The sequence below is a fragment of the Epinephelus moara genome, chromosome 8 (genome assembly GCF_006386435.1).
Source record: "Epinephelus moara isolate mb chromosome 8, YSFRI_EMoa_1.0, whole genome shotgun sequence".
In the NCBI taxonomy this organism is placed as follows: domain Eukaryota; kingdom Metazoa; phylum Chordata; class Actinopteri; order Perciformes; family Serranidae; genus Epinephelus; species Epinephelus moara.
This window is the reverse complement of record NC_065513.1, coordinates 41,486,161-41,505,173: the sequence shown is the minus strand read 5'-3', so window position 1 is coordinate 41,505,173 and position 19,013 is coordinate 41,486,161. Positions and strand designations below refer to the sequence as shown.

Sequence of the window (19,013 nt, the reverse complement as noted above, 5' to 3'; positions counted from 1 at the left end):
CCCCAAAATGCAAAGTTTAGGTTATTTTTTTCATTAATTTAAGTATAAGCTCCTCCAGCTGTTTTTCCTGAGCCGAACAGTGTCTTTATTAATTCATGTTTACGATTCAAAGCCTGAAGTTAAACCAGTGAATTGAAGCTTTAACTGAGAACTGTTTTTATATTAGCTCAATGTCCCTGTAGCTGCGTCCTCACCCTGCTGAGGTCAACATTTACCCCTTTAAAGATTTATTTTTGTGTCAGTATGAGCTGCTAACAACACGCAGCGTGTCTCTGGGAAGGTAACACATGATGTTTGATGTCCCTGAACCACAGCGAGAGCCGAGATGTCTTCTCAAACTGTGTGTTGAATTAGTATACAGACAGTTACGCAGCCGTCCTCTGATGCCGTGCAGGTTGATATTCAGTGTAAGATGGAGATAAGTTGGAGCTTTTATTGGTCCCTGTGGGGAGATCAGGCTGTTGCTGCAGCTAATGTAATAGGATTTGGCAGATAAAGAGAGTCACAATGGAAGGAGGCTGTGGAAACTGGAAATAATAAAAATGATGAAGCTGACTCCTGTTGACGAGCAGCAGCTTCAGAGAAGTTGTTGCCTGTGTGACGTTTACAGGCCTGTACTCTTCATGTGTGTTTGGTATCTATAATGTTATTCTGATGATTCATAGTGTGAATTTATCGTTGTTATTCCAGACGTCTTCTGCACATCTGTGCGTCCTCGAAGATGTTTCCCTCCTCTGATGCTCCTCCTGAGGTTTCTCCTTGTTTACCTCCTGTTAATGCTTTTCTTTTTTTGTCCTTGTCTGAATACAGAGTCTAAACATGGAGGCTAAATCCCTTTGAGGCAGATTTGTGATTTTGGACTATATAAATAAAACTTGGCTTGGGATCTTAAAGGGCTCTTAAGATGGTTTTAGGATTTTGCAGCATTTCAACAATAAAGAATCAGTTAATTTAACTCCAGACATAGAAACCTGCAACATGCACAAGTGTATTTATAAAATATTAAAGGTCCAGTGTGCAGGATTTAGTGGCATCTAGCTTTGAGGTTGCAGAACTGAAACTTCTCCCATGTGCCGAGCCAATAGAAGAAGTACGGTGGCCAACATGAAAACGCAAACGGCCCTATCTAGAGCCAGTGTTTGGTTTGTCCATTCTGGGCTACTGTAGAAACAACATGGCGGACTCCATATGTAGATATAAACAGCTCATTCTGAGGCAACAAAAACACTGTGATTCTCATTTTTAGGTGATTTTAACTGAATGAAAACATAGTTATGAATATTTTATACCATTTCTGATGCTTCATAATCCGACACACTGGACCTTTAAAACATAATATTTTTTAATTAGATATTGTGTGTCACACAGAACTTCAAAAATCTTCATAGCCAGGATTTATGAGGACACACCTCAGGTGGTGTGATCGGTTGGGAGGTCATTTTGTTGAATGTGCTTGACATGTTTGACCTTTGACCTCTGTGAAGACAAAATAAATCTCCAGTAAAATGTCATGACATATTATATTCGGAAAGAAATCATGTCTGTAACTTTAATTTAATGAAAATACCTGATTGATTTTTTGTGATCAAGTTTTACTGGATGGTTTCTGCTCTAGTGGGAGATAGAGAGAAATGATTGCAGATGATTCGTCAATTAAATGATTATTTTTTATAATTTATTGATTAATTAGAATTTTCTAAGCAAAAAAGCCAAGATATTAGCTTTTATTAGTATCTGAAATGTAAAGATTTGCTGCTTGTCTCTGTGTTATATCACTATAAGTTGAGTACTTTGGGGTTTTGGACTGCTGGTCGGACAAAACAAGATGTAATCATGGACTCTGGGAAAGTATGATGGGCATTTTTCTTTATCTCCAAACATTAGTATTTGATTATTCCAACAAAGTTAATGATTAAAAAACAAATCACTGGCAAATTAATTTATAATGAAAATAATTGTTAGTTGCAACCTTGAATTCATCTGCCACAGTTACATGAAACTGAAAAAAAAGAAGAAGAATGCAAATATAAACCTGTAAATATGTGCCGCTTTACAAATGAAGTGCTGTTCCTTGACTGAACACGTTCAGCACTAAGACCACTCGCATTATATTAAAGTAGGACTTTTGTCTTCCTGTATTTCCCAAATCACATGAATCAAGGGTTTTGTTTCAACATTGGGGGGACACATATGACACTGAGCATCAAACACTTTTCTTTCCTGCAGTTTCCTGCATCGTGGTTAGTTTTTATGCACCAGTGTGTTCCTTTTCTGCATCGATTATTAGTCAAAATATTAATTTTGTCAAAATAAAAGTCCTCTGTTACTTTCTTTTTTTTTTAGATTTCTTTTGCATGACATGCAGCAAAGGGCCACAGGCTGGAGTTGATCCCAGGCCACTGCAGCAACAGCTGTGTACATGGGGTGCCTGCTCTATCCACTAAGCCACCGACGCCCCATTCCTCTGTTACTTTCATCTTTTTATTTGGGGGACAAATGCACATGTTTTAAATATTGAGAGGGACATGTCCCCTGTGTCATCCCCCGAAATCTACATCTATGACACTGATTTAAAAAAGGAAAACAGTGCAGAAGTGTCTCTGAACATGAACTGAGCATGAAGTAACTTTATGAAAACACCTGACTGATGTTATTTATCTCCTCATAATAGTGTGAAAACATTTCTATGATCATAACCAGAGACAAATGAAAGTGGATTCATCTTCTCTCAGTTCACTCTCTGTATTAAATCTGACCTCAATGTGAGAATAAAGTTAAATCATCAGCAGACTCGTCCCGAGGTGTCAAAGTAATGACAGTTAAAACAGAGACAACATTAATTATTCTGACTGATTTCTGCTCACGTCGACTCGTCAGGGTCCCAGACTGGAGGTCAGGGTTCACTCAGATCTGAGTGCAGGTTGTGAATAGTTTGAGGGCGGCAGACGGGAGCAGCAGAAACATTAAAGCAGCAGAAAGAAAGAAAACTCGTTCAAAGGCAAAACTGATTCTGATCCCAGTTTCTGGCAGAGGACAAAAGGGCTGAGTGGAGATCAGGTTACTGCCATGTGACACTGAGGAATCTCAGCGCTGCACTCCCTCTGATTAAACATAACTCTCTGCACACATCCCATAATACTCCACTGTTATAATACAATCATCAGCTGAATTAAACTCCCTGCAGCTACGGATGACAAATACATCCAGCAGAAATCATATAGTCATACTTTATGAAGGCAATATGATCTTAATACACACTGGGAAAGCTCCTCAGAGTCCCTGTGGGATTATTAGCATCAGGGATAAACATAAAACACACACGAATACTTAAAGTCACAGCTAAATGTATGCAGTACATTGTGTCATAAAATCATACTGTATGTTAATAACAGTAACCATTAAATGCACTTAAGTAAGTTAAAGGAACCATAAGCTGCCACCATGAGTTAGATAGTGATGTAAAGTGTATTAAACTGCTGTTAAAGCATGTTAAAGTTACTATAAACTCAATATTAAGACATTTTAAGTGAATAAAGTCACACTGAATAATGTAGGAAGTAGAACAAATTAAAATGAAGCACATCAGACACATGTGAAAGTTCATATCACACAAAATTTGAACATTTCTATGAGCTTTTACAGCTCTTTATCACTTCAGTATTTTATTAGTTTCTCCAAAACCTGACCACTTTTGACTTTTTCACTTGTCTCCAAATACTGTTAGTAGACAATTCATTTTTCAGGGAACTTTAGTGAAATAAAAACTAGACTTTAGTTAAGTCTCCACAGTATCAGTACAGTGGTTTTAAAAGTTTTTGTGCTATTACTCATGAAATATTTGACAAAATGATCAAGAATTCATTTTAAACTTTTTAAAATGACATCAAAACACCAATGAATCATCATTTTAAACGGGAAATGATGTCAGATAATTCCCACACACGAAGACTTTTTAAATAAAATAGAATGAAATAAAATACACTTAATTGACTTAAATTAAATTAGATTAAATTAAATTAAATTAAATTACCTTAAATTGAATTAAGTTCAGGTCGAGTTTGCCTCTTTATTAGGAAATAGGTTTGCACGACACACTGATACAGTCAATTAAAAATTAATTCAAAAGTTTTTGTATAGGCTCAGTTGAATATTGCAGTAATTATGAGTGGTTCTTATAAAATCCCACGGCACACCTGGATTTGCATCAGGGCACAACAGTGTGCTGGGACACACCATCGAGAACCACTGCCTTAGAATATATAAAGACAATACATCACACCTTAAGTACAACAGGACTTCATGTCAGTACTCCAACTGCATTATATGGATATTAAACTGAAATAATAAAGTCTATAAACTGGTTCGAAACTCACATTTTAATCAGGCACAGATTATCAGACCCTTTGCCCCTGGGCACAGATATGCAAAAGCCCCCCCACCCTACCCCTTCCTCTCCTGTAGGAGCAAGACACACACTATACAGTTGTTCAGCCTTGTATTGTTTTGCATGTCTCTGTGGTCATTTTGAGGCTCTTCCTGATCAGTATGTGTTCATTTGAGTGACATTTTGCAGGTGAGGACCAGGGACCGACTCCCCTGTCACACTTCAGGCCCCTGTGCCCAGTCGGCCTGTTCAGTCATCCTTCCATGACTAAACACAGTTACTGCCTTGATATTGTAGCGACGCCCACATTTCCCATCATGCTGGACTGTTTGTAGTTTGCAGCTCAGATTTGCTGTTTTATGTTCCATAAAGCAAATGTCACTTTTTGGTCACTGTCTATAGTGTGTCTGTACAGAACATGGTGGTTTACAGTTTGCACTGTTACTGAGTTGACTGTTAGACTTCATGACCCCAGCTGTATTTTCTCACTGGGTTATTGGGTCTGGGTTACACCTGTTACATGTCAGTGAAAGACTGGTGGGGCTCAGAACTTACTCGTCCTGTGTGAAGCAGAAACTGTCACAGTCTTATCCTCTGTGTATTGTATTGTTCTTTATCTCCCATCATGTTTTGAACTGGACATTTGCCTGCTTTCTTTTCCATGTCACTTTTAACTGAAAAATACCTGGTTGTTTTTAAAGGAGCAGATCAGTTTAAACTGTATTTGCATGTCCTCATACACCCCAAAAGTTTCTGAATCTTCTGCTGCAAGAAGATGCTTATCAGCAGTGCATCATCTGGGTTCTCATGTGTTGAGGAAAACTCAGAAGATAAAATAATCCCTCACACTTTAGGCCCCGGGGCCTGTGCTCAGTTGGCCTGTTCAGTAATCCTTCCATGATTTTAACAACAATCTGCATTTCTCCATTAGGAAATGTAAGATTTTTTTGTGCCAATTTGACGTCTGAAAGTCTAAAAGGTCTTCATCAAAGTTCTAAACCATAAGGTCACACAAAAAGCCTGTATATGTACAGTATGTTAAAGTGACTAGAAGTTGCATGGGTCTATGAGCTGTGAGGAGCTACACCTAGAGGGATTTTAAACTTTCACATTGTTTAAAGTAAATTATCCTTAAGGGCCTGAGAGAAATGAAATTGTCCAGTATTAAATGAGTAAAATAAAAAGGAATGATTACAAAAAAACCTGTAGAAAATAAGCATCATTTTGTGTGAAAAGATGTTGTTTTCCAACCCTGTTAATTATCTTGTGAGCCCTCGGAGGGTCCTGACCTCTGGCTTCACAAAAGATGTTTTAACAATATATGAGACCTACAGTGCCATAATGTGCAATATAATCACTCTAAACTCACTTTACCTGATAAGATTACCTATAATATGGCTCATTATAGAGGATTGAATGTCATTAGGTGGGAGAAAGTCGCCGTACAGGAGACTAATGATATAAAACACCATTAAGTTTGCTAAAGTCAGTAGAAACACGCAAGACAAAGTTATTACAGTGAGTATGGTGCCACTGACACAGATTTATTATTTTGTAAACCTCAGATTTTTGACAGTAAATGAGATTAAAATGATGAATCCCTGTGATAATGTCACTGTTCTCTCTCATGTTTTAATCCCCAAGGAGCTGAGTCCCCCATCATGTGAGATAATCTGTGAGGAGGGAGGTGGAGGTGGAGGGAGGTGCAGCAGAGGAGAGGTGGGACGTCCTCCTGGAGAGAGGAGGGAAGGACGAACAAGAAAAAAAGAAGGAGAAGAAGAAGAGGAGGGAGTGGGGTGTTTGGGGAGGACAAGAAGACCGCCGCACCGCAAGAAGTGACTTCAAACACCGCGCAACATTCGCTGCAGGAGCGCTGAAAGTCCGACCGCCTCCCGTCGTCATGCGCCTCGGCTTTTAAAAGCGTCCCGGCTGCTGCTAGTGCTGCCGCTGCTGGGGAGAGGACGAAGCACCTTGCATCTGCTGATTTATTTTGTGGCAGAGTTTTGTGTCCGACCGGCAGAGCAGTGAGCAGGCGGAGAGAAGGAGGAGGAGGAGGAGGAGGAGGAGGTGGATACTTCTCCAGGTTTCGGGACTGCGCCGCATTCCAGCCCGGAGCGCAGCGCTCAGGAGTCGGACCCGGTGCGCTCCGTCTCCCCGCTCCCTGTCTTAAAAGATTCCTGGATCTTTTCCTGGTTGTTTTCTCGTACATCGGGACATCAGTAATGCACAGTGAGAACTGCCTGAGCTAGAGAGATAAACACAAACACATCGCGCGTTTCTCCCTCCTGACTGGATTTGGATTTAATGCCCTTTTTGGCTGCGACCATGGGTGCATGGTGGATATTTGTTGGCGCTCTGGCCGGGATCCTCACCGTCCCCCGTGGGATACATGGTTAGTATTTTTGCTGTCTTTTTACTAAACCAGTTGTTGGGGGTTGTTATGTAGGTCAGGGGTTATCAGGGACCACCATGCACTCTCACATTAGAGCCACAGACTCCAGATTTGGGCAGATTTTGTTCCACATTGGTCACATAAATCTGCCCAGGCTGCTCAGGACTCCCACAGGGGAGTGAAAGTTCTGGTTTACCCTTTCTATTTAGACCAGCTCCCATTGATACAGGCAGCAGGGAATGTAATTCATTCCTCAAGTTGCCCGGGACATCCTGGAGCTCTCTCAAGGACCCCTGGAGGGGGGCAGGACCTGCTGTGGGACCCCCTGAGCAGGTTGTTGTTTCCCAGGAGTGAGAGCACACACTGAAGTGCCATTCCAGCTTCAGGATTTGCAGAGTTCCCCAGAAGGAAAAGAAAAGCAGTGAATTTAAAGTTTCATGTCACACAAACATCATTTGATAGGATTTCTGAATGAGAGCGTCCACCTGGGAGAAAGTATTGATCACAAGTGGAGACTGAACTATTTCTGATGATGAGAAAGCAGCACCCAAACTCAGATTAGTAGAAAGCATTGCTTAGATGATTTGCAGGTGATAAGAAGTGTTCAAACTTTTTGTTTAACAGCATTTTAGTGCCAAGATTTTAGAGTTATGTCACTGAAATCCAGCCATGGCAATGCTGTGAAACAACAGTTGCATGTGTCTCAGATGAATTAACAACCTAAATTAGACTGTTCAACAAGATGTCTTCACATTTCTTGATCTGCAAATTTAGAGATGGAAGTAGAGTCAAACTTTAAAGTCAGTTTAAAAAAGTCTAAGTCAAGAAAATGTGGTTAATTTCAGTACAGTCAACCATAACTGCTGCCCTTCTCAGCCTCAGAGACAGGGTTTTTCGAATAAGTGCCCTCCATCGTAGTAGAGTTTGGCTTCTGTTCTAGATCACAAAGTGGAGATTTAACTGTATCTGATGCTGAGAAAGCAGCACCCGTACACAGATAAGCCAGATTTGTGCAGGAAGCATTGAAAAGGTGATGTGCAGGCAAAAAGACATGTTATAACTGGCTAAAATTGGTTATAAAGTTAAAGTTTTTATGGTTATTTGTTCCTTAAATATCATTTTCAGTGACTATATTTCAACATGGAAGTAGGGTACTGAAATCCAGGCGCTGATATGCTGTTGAAACAGCAGTTGCATGTATGCTAAATGTATTTAAAACCTTACTTAGCCTTTATTTAACAAGATGCCGTCACATCTCTTGATCTGCAAATCAGTTCTTGGTGTAGTCGAACTTTAAAGTCAGTTTGAGAAAGTCTAATTCAATCACTCATAAATGCTGCCTTTGTCAGCCTCACAGTCAGGACTCCTTCAAATCAGAAATACATTCATGTTTGTTCATGTACATTCATGAATTGTTTCTTTTCTAAATCACAAAGTGGAGATTTAACAGTTTCTGATGGTGAGAAAGCAGCAGTCACACTCACATTAGTCAGATTTGTGCAGAAAGCTGTGACATGTTAAAACTGGCTAAAATTGGTTATAAAGTGAAAGTTTCTACGGTTATTTGTTCTTTAAACAGAACTTCAGTGACTATATTTCAACGTAGAGTTAGGACACTGAAATCCAGGCATTGAAATGCTGTTAAAACAACAGTTGCATGTCTCCTGGATGTATCAAATACCTTATTTAGCCTTTATTTAACAAGATGCCTTCACATCTCTTGATCTGCATCAATCGTTAGTGCGATGGAAGTGAAGTCAAACTTAAAAGTCAGTTTGAGAGAGTCTACTTCAAGAAAACTTTCACCACAATCACCCATAACTGCCGCTTTTCTCAGCCTCGCAGCCAGGATAGCTTTATCACAAACATTCATTTAACAGGGCTTTTGAATGTGCACCCTCCACCTGAGAGGATTTTTGCTTCTATTCTACATTATGTGGGTAAGATTTGCCTGTTTACGATGCTGGGGAAGCAGCACCTTGTGCTCAACATAGTCAGATTTATCCTCTTGTTGTGCTTGTATCTCAGAAAGCACTGATTTGGTGATTTGCAGATGAAAAGAGCCAAAACTAGGATGAAAAGTGCAAGTTTTTATGGTTGCTGAAACAGCTTTTTTAAGCATAATATCTGAACCTGTGGGTAAGAAATGTTTTACATTGAAATATGGTCATTTAAACCCTGCGGTGACAACAGTTTTATGTATCGTAGACATTTAAAACACCTCATTTAACCCAAATGTTTCATCTTTGGACCTGCAAATCACCAAATCATTGCCTCATGAGACAGAAGTGCAGCCAGACTTCACAGCCAGTTTGAAGAGGTCTGATTTAAAGAGGAGCCATGCTGGAATACATTCAGTTATGTCTCTTAAAATACAGTATTCAGGCTGTCAATATCTACTGAAAATAATCTCCTTGGTGAGTGAGAGTATAATCAGCTTCATGGATAATTCTGCAGATGCTCACAGCCACATTCAACAGACTTTAAAGGAATTTGAGAAGAAAAGAAACAAAGTAAACTTGTTGTCTGAGTCGACCTGTTGTGCATTTTCACTTTCTTTAAATATCTCAGCACGTCTTTGAAACGGATCCCGCTCGTGGCCTCTGTGTCATTTAAATATTCATAACTCTGCATCACATCTAAAAAGCTCTGCCCATGCACAGCTACAGTATTCCCATAATGCAGAAGACTGTCAGGAGCAGAATCTAAAGCAGCCGTTACTGAACTGACCCACTCAAGGTTTCACTGCGTTCCTCAAATCAAACTCATGCTTGTTAATATCACAGCCGGGTACCGGCGGGACAGAGACGGGCTGCATGTTGAAATCTGGAGGGTGAATGTTTCTCTGCAGGAACATGACTACAGACTTTTTTCTTTACCAAAATCATTAGCATCCTCTCTCATCCATCTCGGCATGTATCCAATCTGCTTGGCAGCGCTCGCTTCATAATAAAATAAAACTCAAACTTTTACAGAGATACTCCTTCGCCTCCTTTCACTGAAGACAGAGCATGTTGGCGTTGGCAGGCAGACTAAAGTGCTTATAAATGTTGAAATGTTATCGACATTGAAGTGCCGCTGCATGGATCGGATGGCTGCTGAGATGAAGAGACTGTGAGCAAAAGTTTGGAGTGAAGTTCATCACACGTGTTGCTTTGCTATGCAGATTCCTTTAAAGGTCCAGTGTGTAGGATTTAGGGCGACACATTGGCAGAAACAGAATATGATAACTATATTTTCTTAATCACCACAAAATAAGAATCATTTAGTTTTTGTTACCTTAGAATGAGCGGTTTATATCTACATAGGGAGCAGGTCCTTGTCTGTGGAGATCGCCATGGTGCACCTCCATGTTTCAGTAGCCCAGAACGGACAAAACAAATACTAGGTATAGGTAGTGCCATTCCGGTTTTCGTGTTTTTGTGTAGTTAGCAGCCCCTTTGTGACAAGATGTTGGAAAAACACTGCATAAAACTGCTTTATTTGGTGTTTGTGCCACTTTAAGTCACCTGGGGTCTCTTTTGTAAACATTGTTTATGCACAAAACGAGGCCTGGAAGAGGCGTGCGCCACTTCCCACGCAAAAGTTGTGATCTATAAAAACAGACTTGATGTTAGAAACTTTGACCCACGCTTACGAACATTTTGGAGACGGGAAATTGGCGACACAGATGGTGAGGTGGCGGTCCATACGACAGACATTGTAGTATGGATCCTACGCACTATTTATAAATGAGATGTTTGTTTAGGAGAGGAAGAGTACCTCTGCAGATAATTCGGCTCCTAGTAAAAACCTCCTGAACATCTGGATCAGAAATAAGGTGAGCACACGTTAAGTTATCAGAGAAAAAAAGTGAGCTCATGTAGCAGTCGCTGGGCTCGTGGCCTGTCTGCGATGTGCCGAACAGCATCGGAGAAACACTGATTTGTAACATGAAACTGCTTTATTCGTTTTTACCGGTTTAAATCACCTGGTACGTTTATTTTGGAGAGGAAGAGACCTCTGGGGGCAACTCATCTCATCGTAAAAACCTCCTGATCAATGGACACTTAAGGAATACTAATTGAGACAAGTTTCAGCTGGATGCAATCTGCAGTCNAGAAACACTGATTTGTAACATGAAACTGCTTTATTCGTTTTTACCAGTTTAAATCACCTGGTACGTTTATTTTGGAGAGGAAGAGACCTCTGGGGGCAACTCTTCTCATCGTAAAAACCTCCTGATCAATGGACACTTAAGGAATACTAATTGAGACAAGTTTCAGCTGGATGCAATCTGCAGTCATCAAGGCTAGATGCCACTAAATCTCCCTCAATCTTACTTTCTGGACCTTTAAAGTTGTTGTATGTGGCTGTGAGTATCTGCAGTGTCATTATCCCTGACCTAACCAGATTACAGTCTCACTCAACTTGGAGATTGAATTTGGTTGACTGAGCATGGTTCCTCTGAAATTAGACTTTCTGAAATTGGCTGTGAAATTTGACTGAACTTCTATCACATGAGAGATTGATTTGGTGATTTGGTGATCTGGAGGTCCAAAGATGATACATGTGGGCTAAGTTAGGTGTTGTAAATGTCTAGGATACATAAACTGTTGCATTCAAATGACTGTATGTCAATATAAAGCATGCCATATTTAGAGATTCAGATACAATCATGGGAAACCTGTTTATATAACCGTAAAAATGTTCATTATCTGCAAAACTTTTCTCCATTGTAACACAGCGTTTGGATGTCTTTACACCTGCAACTCATCAAATCAGTGCTTTATGAAATACAAACAAAAATACCGAGCTGATTACAAGATGCTTCTTTTCCAGTATCATCAGCAGTTAAACCTTCACTTCACGATGTACAATAGAGGCACAAATCTTCTCAGGTGCAGGGAGCTCATTGTGTTAAATGGATGTTTGTGTGATATGAAAGAATCCTGACTGTGAGGCTGAGAAATGCAGCATTTAAGAGTGATTGCAGTGAAACGGTTGAAGATTGGGGTTTTGCCAAAAGTGGAAGTTTCTGCTCTGTTTCTCTGCGGAAGCTGAGGGTTGCCATGGATTCTTCATTATCTTATTTCTCCATGTAAAAGAACTGTGGTAAAACATGTACAGGCTTCCATTTTTTTATTTAAATTTTCTCATGTTCTTTGATGCCTTTTTCTTTCAAGGCTGAGAGGAACAACTCCGCGATGAAACTCAGCTACAACACGATTATCAAGAGCTGATGAGGCACTTAAGGCTCGATCACAAGAGAACGATCAAAAGAGTTTGATATCTCCAGATTCTCTTAGCTACGGAATCATCTTGTGAAAATGAGCTTTAAAAGCCTAAAGATGAGCAACACGTCTTATCTCTGGTTTAATCTTTCACCAAATACAGAGCCTCCATTCAAAATGCATGCAGCCAAAACATGAAGGAGTATATTAAATAAGAGTAGAGTCACTTAAGAAAAGGACAGAGGCGTTGTTTCAGTTTTACTCGCTGATGGTTTTAAAGTAAAACTGAAAGCTTGAACCTGCAGCAATGCTTCTTCAGAATATTTATGTTGCATTCAAGGAAAAGTGTGTAAGGGTTAGGGGGATTTAATGTTATCTAACGGTGAGGATTGCAGATTACAACCAGCTGAAACTTTTCCCGTCAGGATTCCTTCAGTGTCCATCTTTCAGGACTTGTTTAGCGGGAGCTGAATTATTCTCAGAGGTCTCTTCATCTCCAAACCAAACAGACCATGGGGATTTAAACCTGTAAAAAACAACCCAGTCTCACTCCAAAGCCATTGAAATCTGGACTTGCAGCATCAGACACCGTCGAACAAAGTCATCCTTTAATGTCAGCATGATGCGCAGCCCGTCACCGTTGTAGTTAATCTGCATTTGGTAGTGTCAGGGGGAAACACTGTGGGACAACAATGAAAGTTAAGGCAGCGAAAGTGGAGCATTTGGTTCCAACAAACACTGACTTTCACCCAGGAGAGTGGTGTTTGTGTCCTGTAAGGTTATAAAGCCAAACCATGTTATTTTGTTCCTAAATCCGACCACGTGTTAGTTATTGAAGGAAAAAAAACAACGTTGTTTTGCAGTGTTGTACCGACTTAGTGCCTTTATTTTGAAAGAGACTGTATGTAAACGGCAAATTTCCTGTGAAAACAGAAGTGTATTTAAGACAATTCTTTTAATAGGCAGAACTTGACATGACATCCGAGAACATCACCAGCCAACGCCCCCAATCTAATCTTGACGTGGAAAGTCCATGACCAAACGTCGATATGTGACGAGGTCAGAGTGAGAATGCGTGAGTAAAAACACTGCATAAAGCAGTTTCATATTAAAAAAGCTGTGTTTTTCCAACACTGCTCATTGCAGAGGGGCTGTTAACTACAGCGGCTGATGCGAAAACAGGAGTTGCCCTATCTAGAGCCAGTGTTTGTTTTGTCTGCTCTTGGCAACTGTAAAACACAGCGAACTCCAAGAAGACCTGCTGCATTATGTAAATATCAAGAGCTCATTCATGCTCAACGTTACATACCCTGCGTTCATTTCATCCATATTTGTGCATGTTTTTTCAAAGCTTACGGATGCGGACGAAACAGAGCAGTACTACCAGAGATCTGGTAGGCAGTGTAGCGTATTCATTTTTTCTTTTCTGTAACTGCTTATCCTGTTGGGGGTCGCGGGGGGCTGGAGCCTATCCCAGCTGACACTGGGCAAGAGATGGGGTTCACCCTGGACAGGTCACCAGACTATAGCCCTTTTTAAATAGGAATTGTGCAAATTTGCAGGAAAGCCCAATCAGTCTTCTTTCAGCATTGGCAGTATCAAAACAAAATCGGGGAGTGCAGCGAAATGCCGCCTACCTACTTTGGTTTACACAGAATGTGCCTTTTTTGGGGCAATGGGGGGCGTGAGCAAGTAACAAAACGTGTAGCTCAGCGTGTGACGTAAACAGTGACGTGGGAGGGAAGCCGCAGCTGGTCAGTCCTTCAGTGATTCTCTCGTAAGTTGGCCCGTTCTTCACGTCTGAGGGTTAATGGCCTCTTTGCTTCCGAGGACAAGGAGGGCGCGCAATTCCTTGTCTCCCCAGTTGCTCATCTTTACAGTGTCTGTCAGGTTTGTGTTTCCCTCTGCTACTAGCTTGCTCGCTAATTCCTGCTATTAGCTGTTTCCTGTTTATCCACCGCCAGTGGCTCGCACGTGCGGCGTCATCAACAGCCCCTCCCACAAGTCATCAACAGCCCCTCCCGTTGCGGAAGGGCGCCTCGTCCTTTTTAAACCAACAAGGTTCCACCAATATGTCTACCCTACGAGGCGGAAAATTGGGCACCTCGGATCAACTCGCCAATCCGTCTCTGTGTGTCTAAACGCTCGCAGCTTGCCGGCAAAACGGCCCAACATTCGCCGAAAATCTGGCAGTGTAAAAGGGGCTATAGAAACAGACAACCATTCACACTCACATTCACGCCTACGGACAATTTAAAGTCACCAATTAACCTGCATGTCTTTGGACTGTGGGAGGAAGCTGAGGCACCTGGAGGAAGAAGAAGGGTTCGAACCAGGTGCCCTCTTGCTTTGAGGTGACAATGCACCACTGTGCCGCCCAACAGGGCAGTACCACCAGAGATGGTGGAGGCAGTGTAGCGTAGTTCAGGCGAAATACGACCAAAGGACACGACAAAGAAATTTAAATAATGGCAGAACGGAACGCCCTCTATCGCCATCTGTTGGCTGTATCTATGCCATCACAAAGGACACATGGAAGTATGAGGGCAGTGATGTTTACAGTGTTTGAAGAGAGGTAACAGAAACACTACGATTCTTATTTTCAGGTGGTTATAAACTAATGAAGACATTAATATTACGTAGCATTCCTGCCAATAGATGCTCCTAAATCCTTCACACTGGACCCTTAAGAATGAATTGCTTAGAATTTGGTGGTCAAATGGTGTCAGCTGTCATGGCTGCATGTGAGTCTGGACAGACATGGATATAAGCTGTAAGTTGACTGGTTGGAGGAGGCACACAACCACGAGGCGGTAATTCTATCTTAAATCTGCACACTCACCCTCTGATAACACGACACACTCTCTTAAAGCCACCAAAAGCCTCAGAGTCAAACCGAGAGTTAATAATTGTTTAAAATCTGAACTGTTGGTGATTTTTTGGGGGGAAACAGTTTTCACAGCTTCCACTTCTGTGTGTCTGCCCACAGCTGATTAAACAGCCAGATTATAGTTTGCAGTGCACTTCAGCGATAAAGAGACAACAGCATGAAGCAGCAGCACAAACACACTCGCTCTCGGGCATCTCGTTTGAGGGCTGTGTAACTGTGCTCTTGTTTTGTGGACCTGGACCATTATTGGTAAATGTTTACCTCTTGCTGTACTTTTCCCCCTGAGGTGTCTCAGATTTCTCCAGTCTGGTTTTGTGAGGATCAGACATCAGGCGGGTTCTCAGGCACGTGTCCGTTCATCCGTCTGTCTGTGTTTTCTTAACATTTAGCCCTGACACTGAGCAGAGATAATTATTACCTCTCTGCCATTTCAGTCTGAAGGTTGCATATTATGTTTTTTAAATTTCCTAGATGCCCTAATGGAAACCGTACCATACACTGAATTATAAATTTGTGTTAACATTAAGGAGCTGGAAGACAAAACAAAAGAGATACAATAATTCTGAGTGGGAGGTGTTACATCAGGTGTTCAGATACCACAGTTGAAAGTCATTTTTAAAGTTCCAGTGTGTAAGATTTAAGGGGGATTTAGTGGCAGCTAGTGGTGAGGATTGCAAATTACAATCAGCTGAAACTTCTCCTGGTTTGAATTCCGTCACTTCTCATTGTTCAGGAGGTTTATACTGGGAGACAAATTATCCGTACAGATCTATTCCAGTCACAGGTCTCATTTATAAAACAGTGCAAAGGATCCAAACTAAAAATATACGTATCGACAAAAGCCAAAGATGGTGTGTACCACAAAATAATCGACAGTGTCTACAACCAAGCGTCCACCTCACCATTTGTGTTGCTAGTTTCCAGTCTCCAAAATGTTCGTAAGCATGGGTCAAAGTTTCTCCCATCAAGTCTGTTTTTATAGATCACAACTTTTAGGTGGGAAGTGGCGTACGCCTCTTCCAGGCCTTGTTTTGTGCGTACGCAATGTTTAGGAATGAGACCCCTGGTCATTTAACCCAGTAAAGACACGGAATAAAGAAGTTACGCGTTACAAATCAGTGTTTCTCCGACACTGTTCATTGCAGATGAGCTTCTTACTGTGGTGCTCAATGTGAAAACGCAAGAGGTCCTATCTAGAGCCAGTGTTTGGTTTGTCCATTTTGGGCAACTTTAGAAACATGGCGGTGCAACATGGCAATCTCCATAGATGAGGACCCGCTTCCTATGTAGATATAAACGGCTCATTTCTGCCAATATATCTCTCTAAATCCTACACTGGACCTTTGAGAATTGGGTTTATGTGTCCATATTATGAAATTAAGTCATTTAATGTTTGTGTCTTTAGATGCATTTTTGGGAGTTCTGTGGGAACTTCTGCCTTGGAGATTTCTGCTGCTAGTAGTGAAAGACTACTTAGCACTAATAAGTGAGCAGTGTTGTGGAGACTGGTTTCTTTGTACACGTTATGTCATTTGATGGTAAAGTCAAGTTGATATGACGAGTAGCATTAGCAGGCAGTGTGGAGTGTGTGTGAAATTAAGTAACTGTGGTTAGATGAATTATTTTTGTGTCACCTTTTGTCTCTTATCTGTGCAAAATGTTACTTATTGCTGAGCAGTTTTTATCAAGCTAACGACCTGATGTCTTTGAATGTGCCTGCTTTGTGATGCGTGATGGTAGAGTTGGCCGTGATGAGTAGCAAAAGGAGGCTTCTTTTCACAGCTCAAGGTTTCTGAGAGGTTTCTGTTAGCCATACACTGCTTGGCAGCTCAAGTGTTTGAGGGATTGTGTTGGTGTGGCTAAAGAGGGAGCCTTCTGATAATCCAAAAGATTTGCCTGCATGCACATACTTAAGTTCTTGGCTTACAATAAATGTAAGGGGACGATTCTTCTGTCTTCTGTCTGCATGTGTGCAGGGCTTTAGCCCCAGCATTGGAATGAGAACTGATGAGACTTTATTGAAAGCATTGTCATTTTCAATTCTGTAAAAAACCGTAGGCCTACACAGGTTTTTTGCATCAATGCAGCTGTTTGATTATCTGAGTCTGAACAGTGTAGATGAAATGAGAAAATATTTACAACATTCGTTTTAGGTTTTCATAGTCAAAGAAAAATTCTGCTTACCTGCCTGTGTGGCGCTGATGTTATAAAACAGGATATTGACCCTCAGTAACAGACATGCTGCTCGGTTGGGAGGCAGTGGCAGAGTGTCATGGCATTCCTGGATTTTAAACCCACGTTGTCTAGAAAGATGTTTCAGCACACTGCTGGTGTTTCCACCTTACTTGAAATGATCATTTTACAGGCTTTACAGCAACACTGTCGTCATCTGTCTTCATGAAATAAAGCCATGCTTTGGATCGTTTCTTCAAGAAAAGGAATTGATAAGCTCGGAGGCATACAATTTCAATGGATCAGACAATTTGGAGCTGGTTTTTAACTGGAACCAGTTCTTGATTCCCATCTCCAGCCTCAGCTGCATTTCCCCAGCCTCAGCTGTATGTTGTTGGACTCAGCTGATGTTCATGTGTTCAGGTGTTGAGTGAAGTGTAACAAAGTGTTGTTCAAATATGACAATGTTGAGGTGAGACTGGCAAGCTGAGTGGGAAATGTCACACCCAAAATAAGGCAACTGTGTTTATTATATCACACAGGTGGTTGAGATATTTTAAAGCTTTTATTAGCATCCCTGCATGTGCTGTGCTCTGTAAACTAGGTGAACCTGTGCTTGTGTTATATATCATCCAGTTTGAGAACAAAACAGGTGACCTAGTCTTTTTAAAGTGCACTCAAACCTGAACCTCAGGGTTTGAAATTACGCACACATTTAGAAGGACAGAGGTGCTGAAAATCTGCCACCACTGAGTCCCAGCACTCCTTATATTCTGTCACCATTATCATCAGCTGCCAACTGCTTTGCACCATGAGCTGAATGACAGGCTAAGTTGACAAATATGGCTACTATGATTGGCTCAGTGTGAGAGATAAGAAGCTTAGATGCTGGATGCTTTTTGTAGCATATATGCAATATAATATTTGTGTACAATTGTATTCGTATCAGTAGCATAAAGTTTTTATAGACATTTAGGTACAAACCTTAGAAACGTACGTCCTAGGTAAAGTAGGAATGCACATGTTACGAAATGCATGAAAATATACATTTGAGGTGGAATACATCACCAAGATATTCATATTAATATAAATATATCCAAGACACGTGCGCTGATCATGACAGGCAACTGCTAATTTGGGGAGCTGGCACTTTTTTTGGTCCAATTACCGCACTGATTGGATCAATGATTATTGAATCACAATCAGGATTGTGTTTCCTGGGATTTTCTGTCGCCCTTTTTACACAGAGATTGCGCGATAAGGCCGCTACGCACTCTCCAGTGTGTGGTTTTAGATAGCATCTCGGCATCACAGAATGAAAAGAGGTGTGACAGGTGTGACATTTAACACAACAGCATCAGTCTCTAGTTTGACATATAACATACGCGTCGCCAACGCTTTATAAACAATAACAATAACAATGACATAATATGGCAATAACAATCATTTACCACCTCTGTTATATGGCTACTGATCTCGTCCTCTGCTCTGATCTCATTGTTTTCCCAGTTTGCGAACATTTTCAGCCAGTGTTCTTCTGTGAGTTAGCTGCTAACTGCTAGCAGCTACTTTTTAAATCTCCCATGGTGGGTTGCACGCATAACACGTCGTCAAAACGTCACACCTGTGCCACCCATGGTCCCATCATGCCAGCTATCTCGTTTATACAGACACCATTTCAGCGCTGTTACTACCTCCGTTCTTGACTCAGAGGCGAGACAACTCTGTCCCCCCACTCTGCAATTGTACCTTTTATACAGAAGGGCGATGTGGCGTGAAATTCTGGACTTGAACAGGCAGGGCTCTAGCTTCCCGGCGCAGCGCAGGGTGGTGAGCCCCGCGCAGAGCTAGTTTCGAGCAGCACAACCCGAGGCACGCTCAGTTTGGTAGTTTGGCAGACCGAGGTGCGCTGAGATGGGTGTGGCGGCGCAGCAGGGGGAGGTGTCGACAGATCCAGCTTGG

General features: G+C 41.4%; 1 protein-coding gene across 1 annotated transcript in view; it reads left to right on the top strand.

Moving 5' to 3' along the window:
• Positions 1-6,161: 6,161 nt before the first annotated feature.
• fras1 (Fraser extracellular matrix complex subunit 1) overlaps positions 6,162-19,013 on the top strand; it is a 399,990-nt gene continuing 387,138 nt past the window's right edge. Inside the window, exon 1 of the mRNA XM_050050884.1 lies at positions 6,162-6,776. Within this exon, the coding sequence (XP_049906841.1) occupies positions 6,689-6,776 (88 nt within the window). The 5' untranslated portion in view covers positions 6,162-6,688. The remainder of the gene's footprint in view (positions 6,777-19,013) is intronic.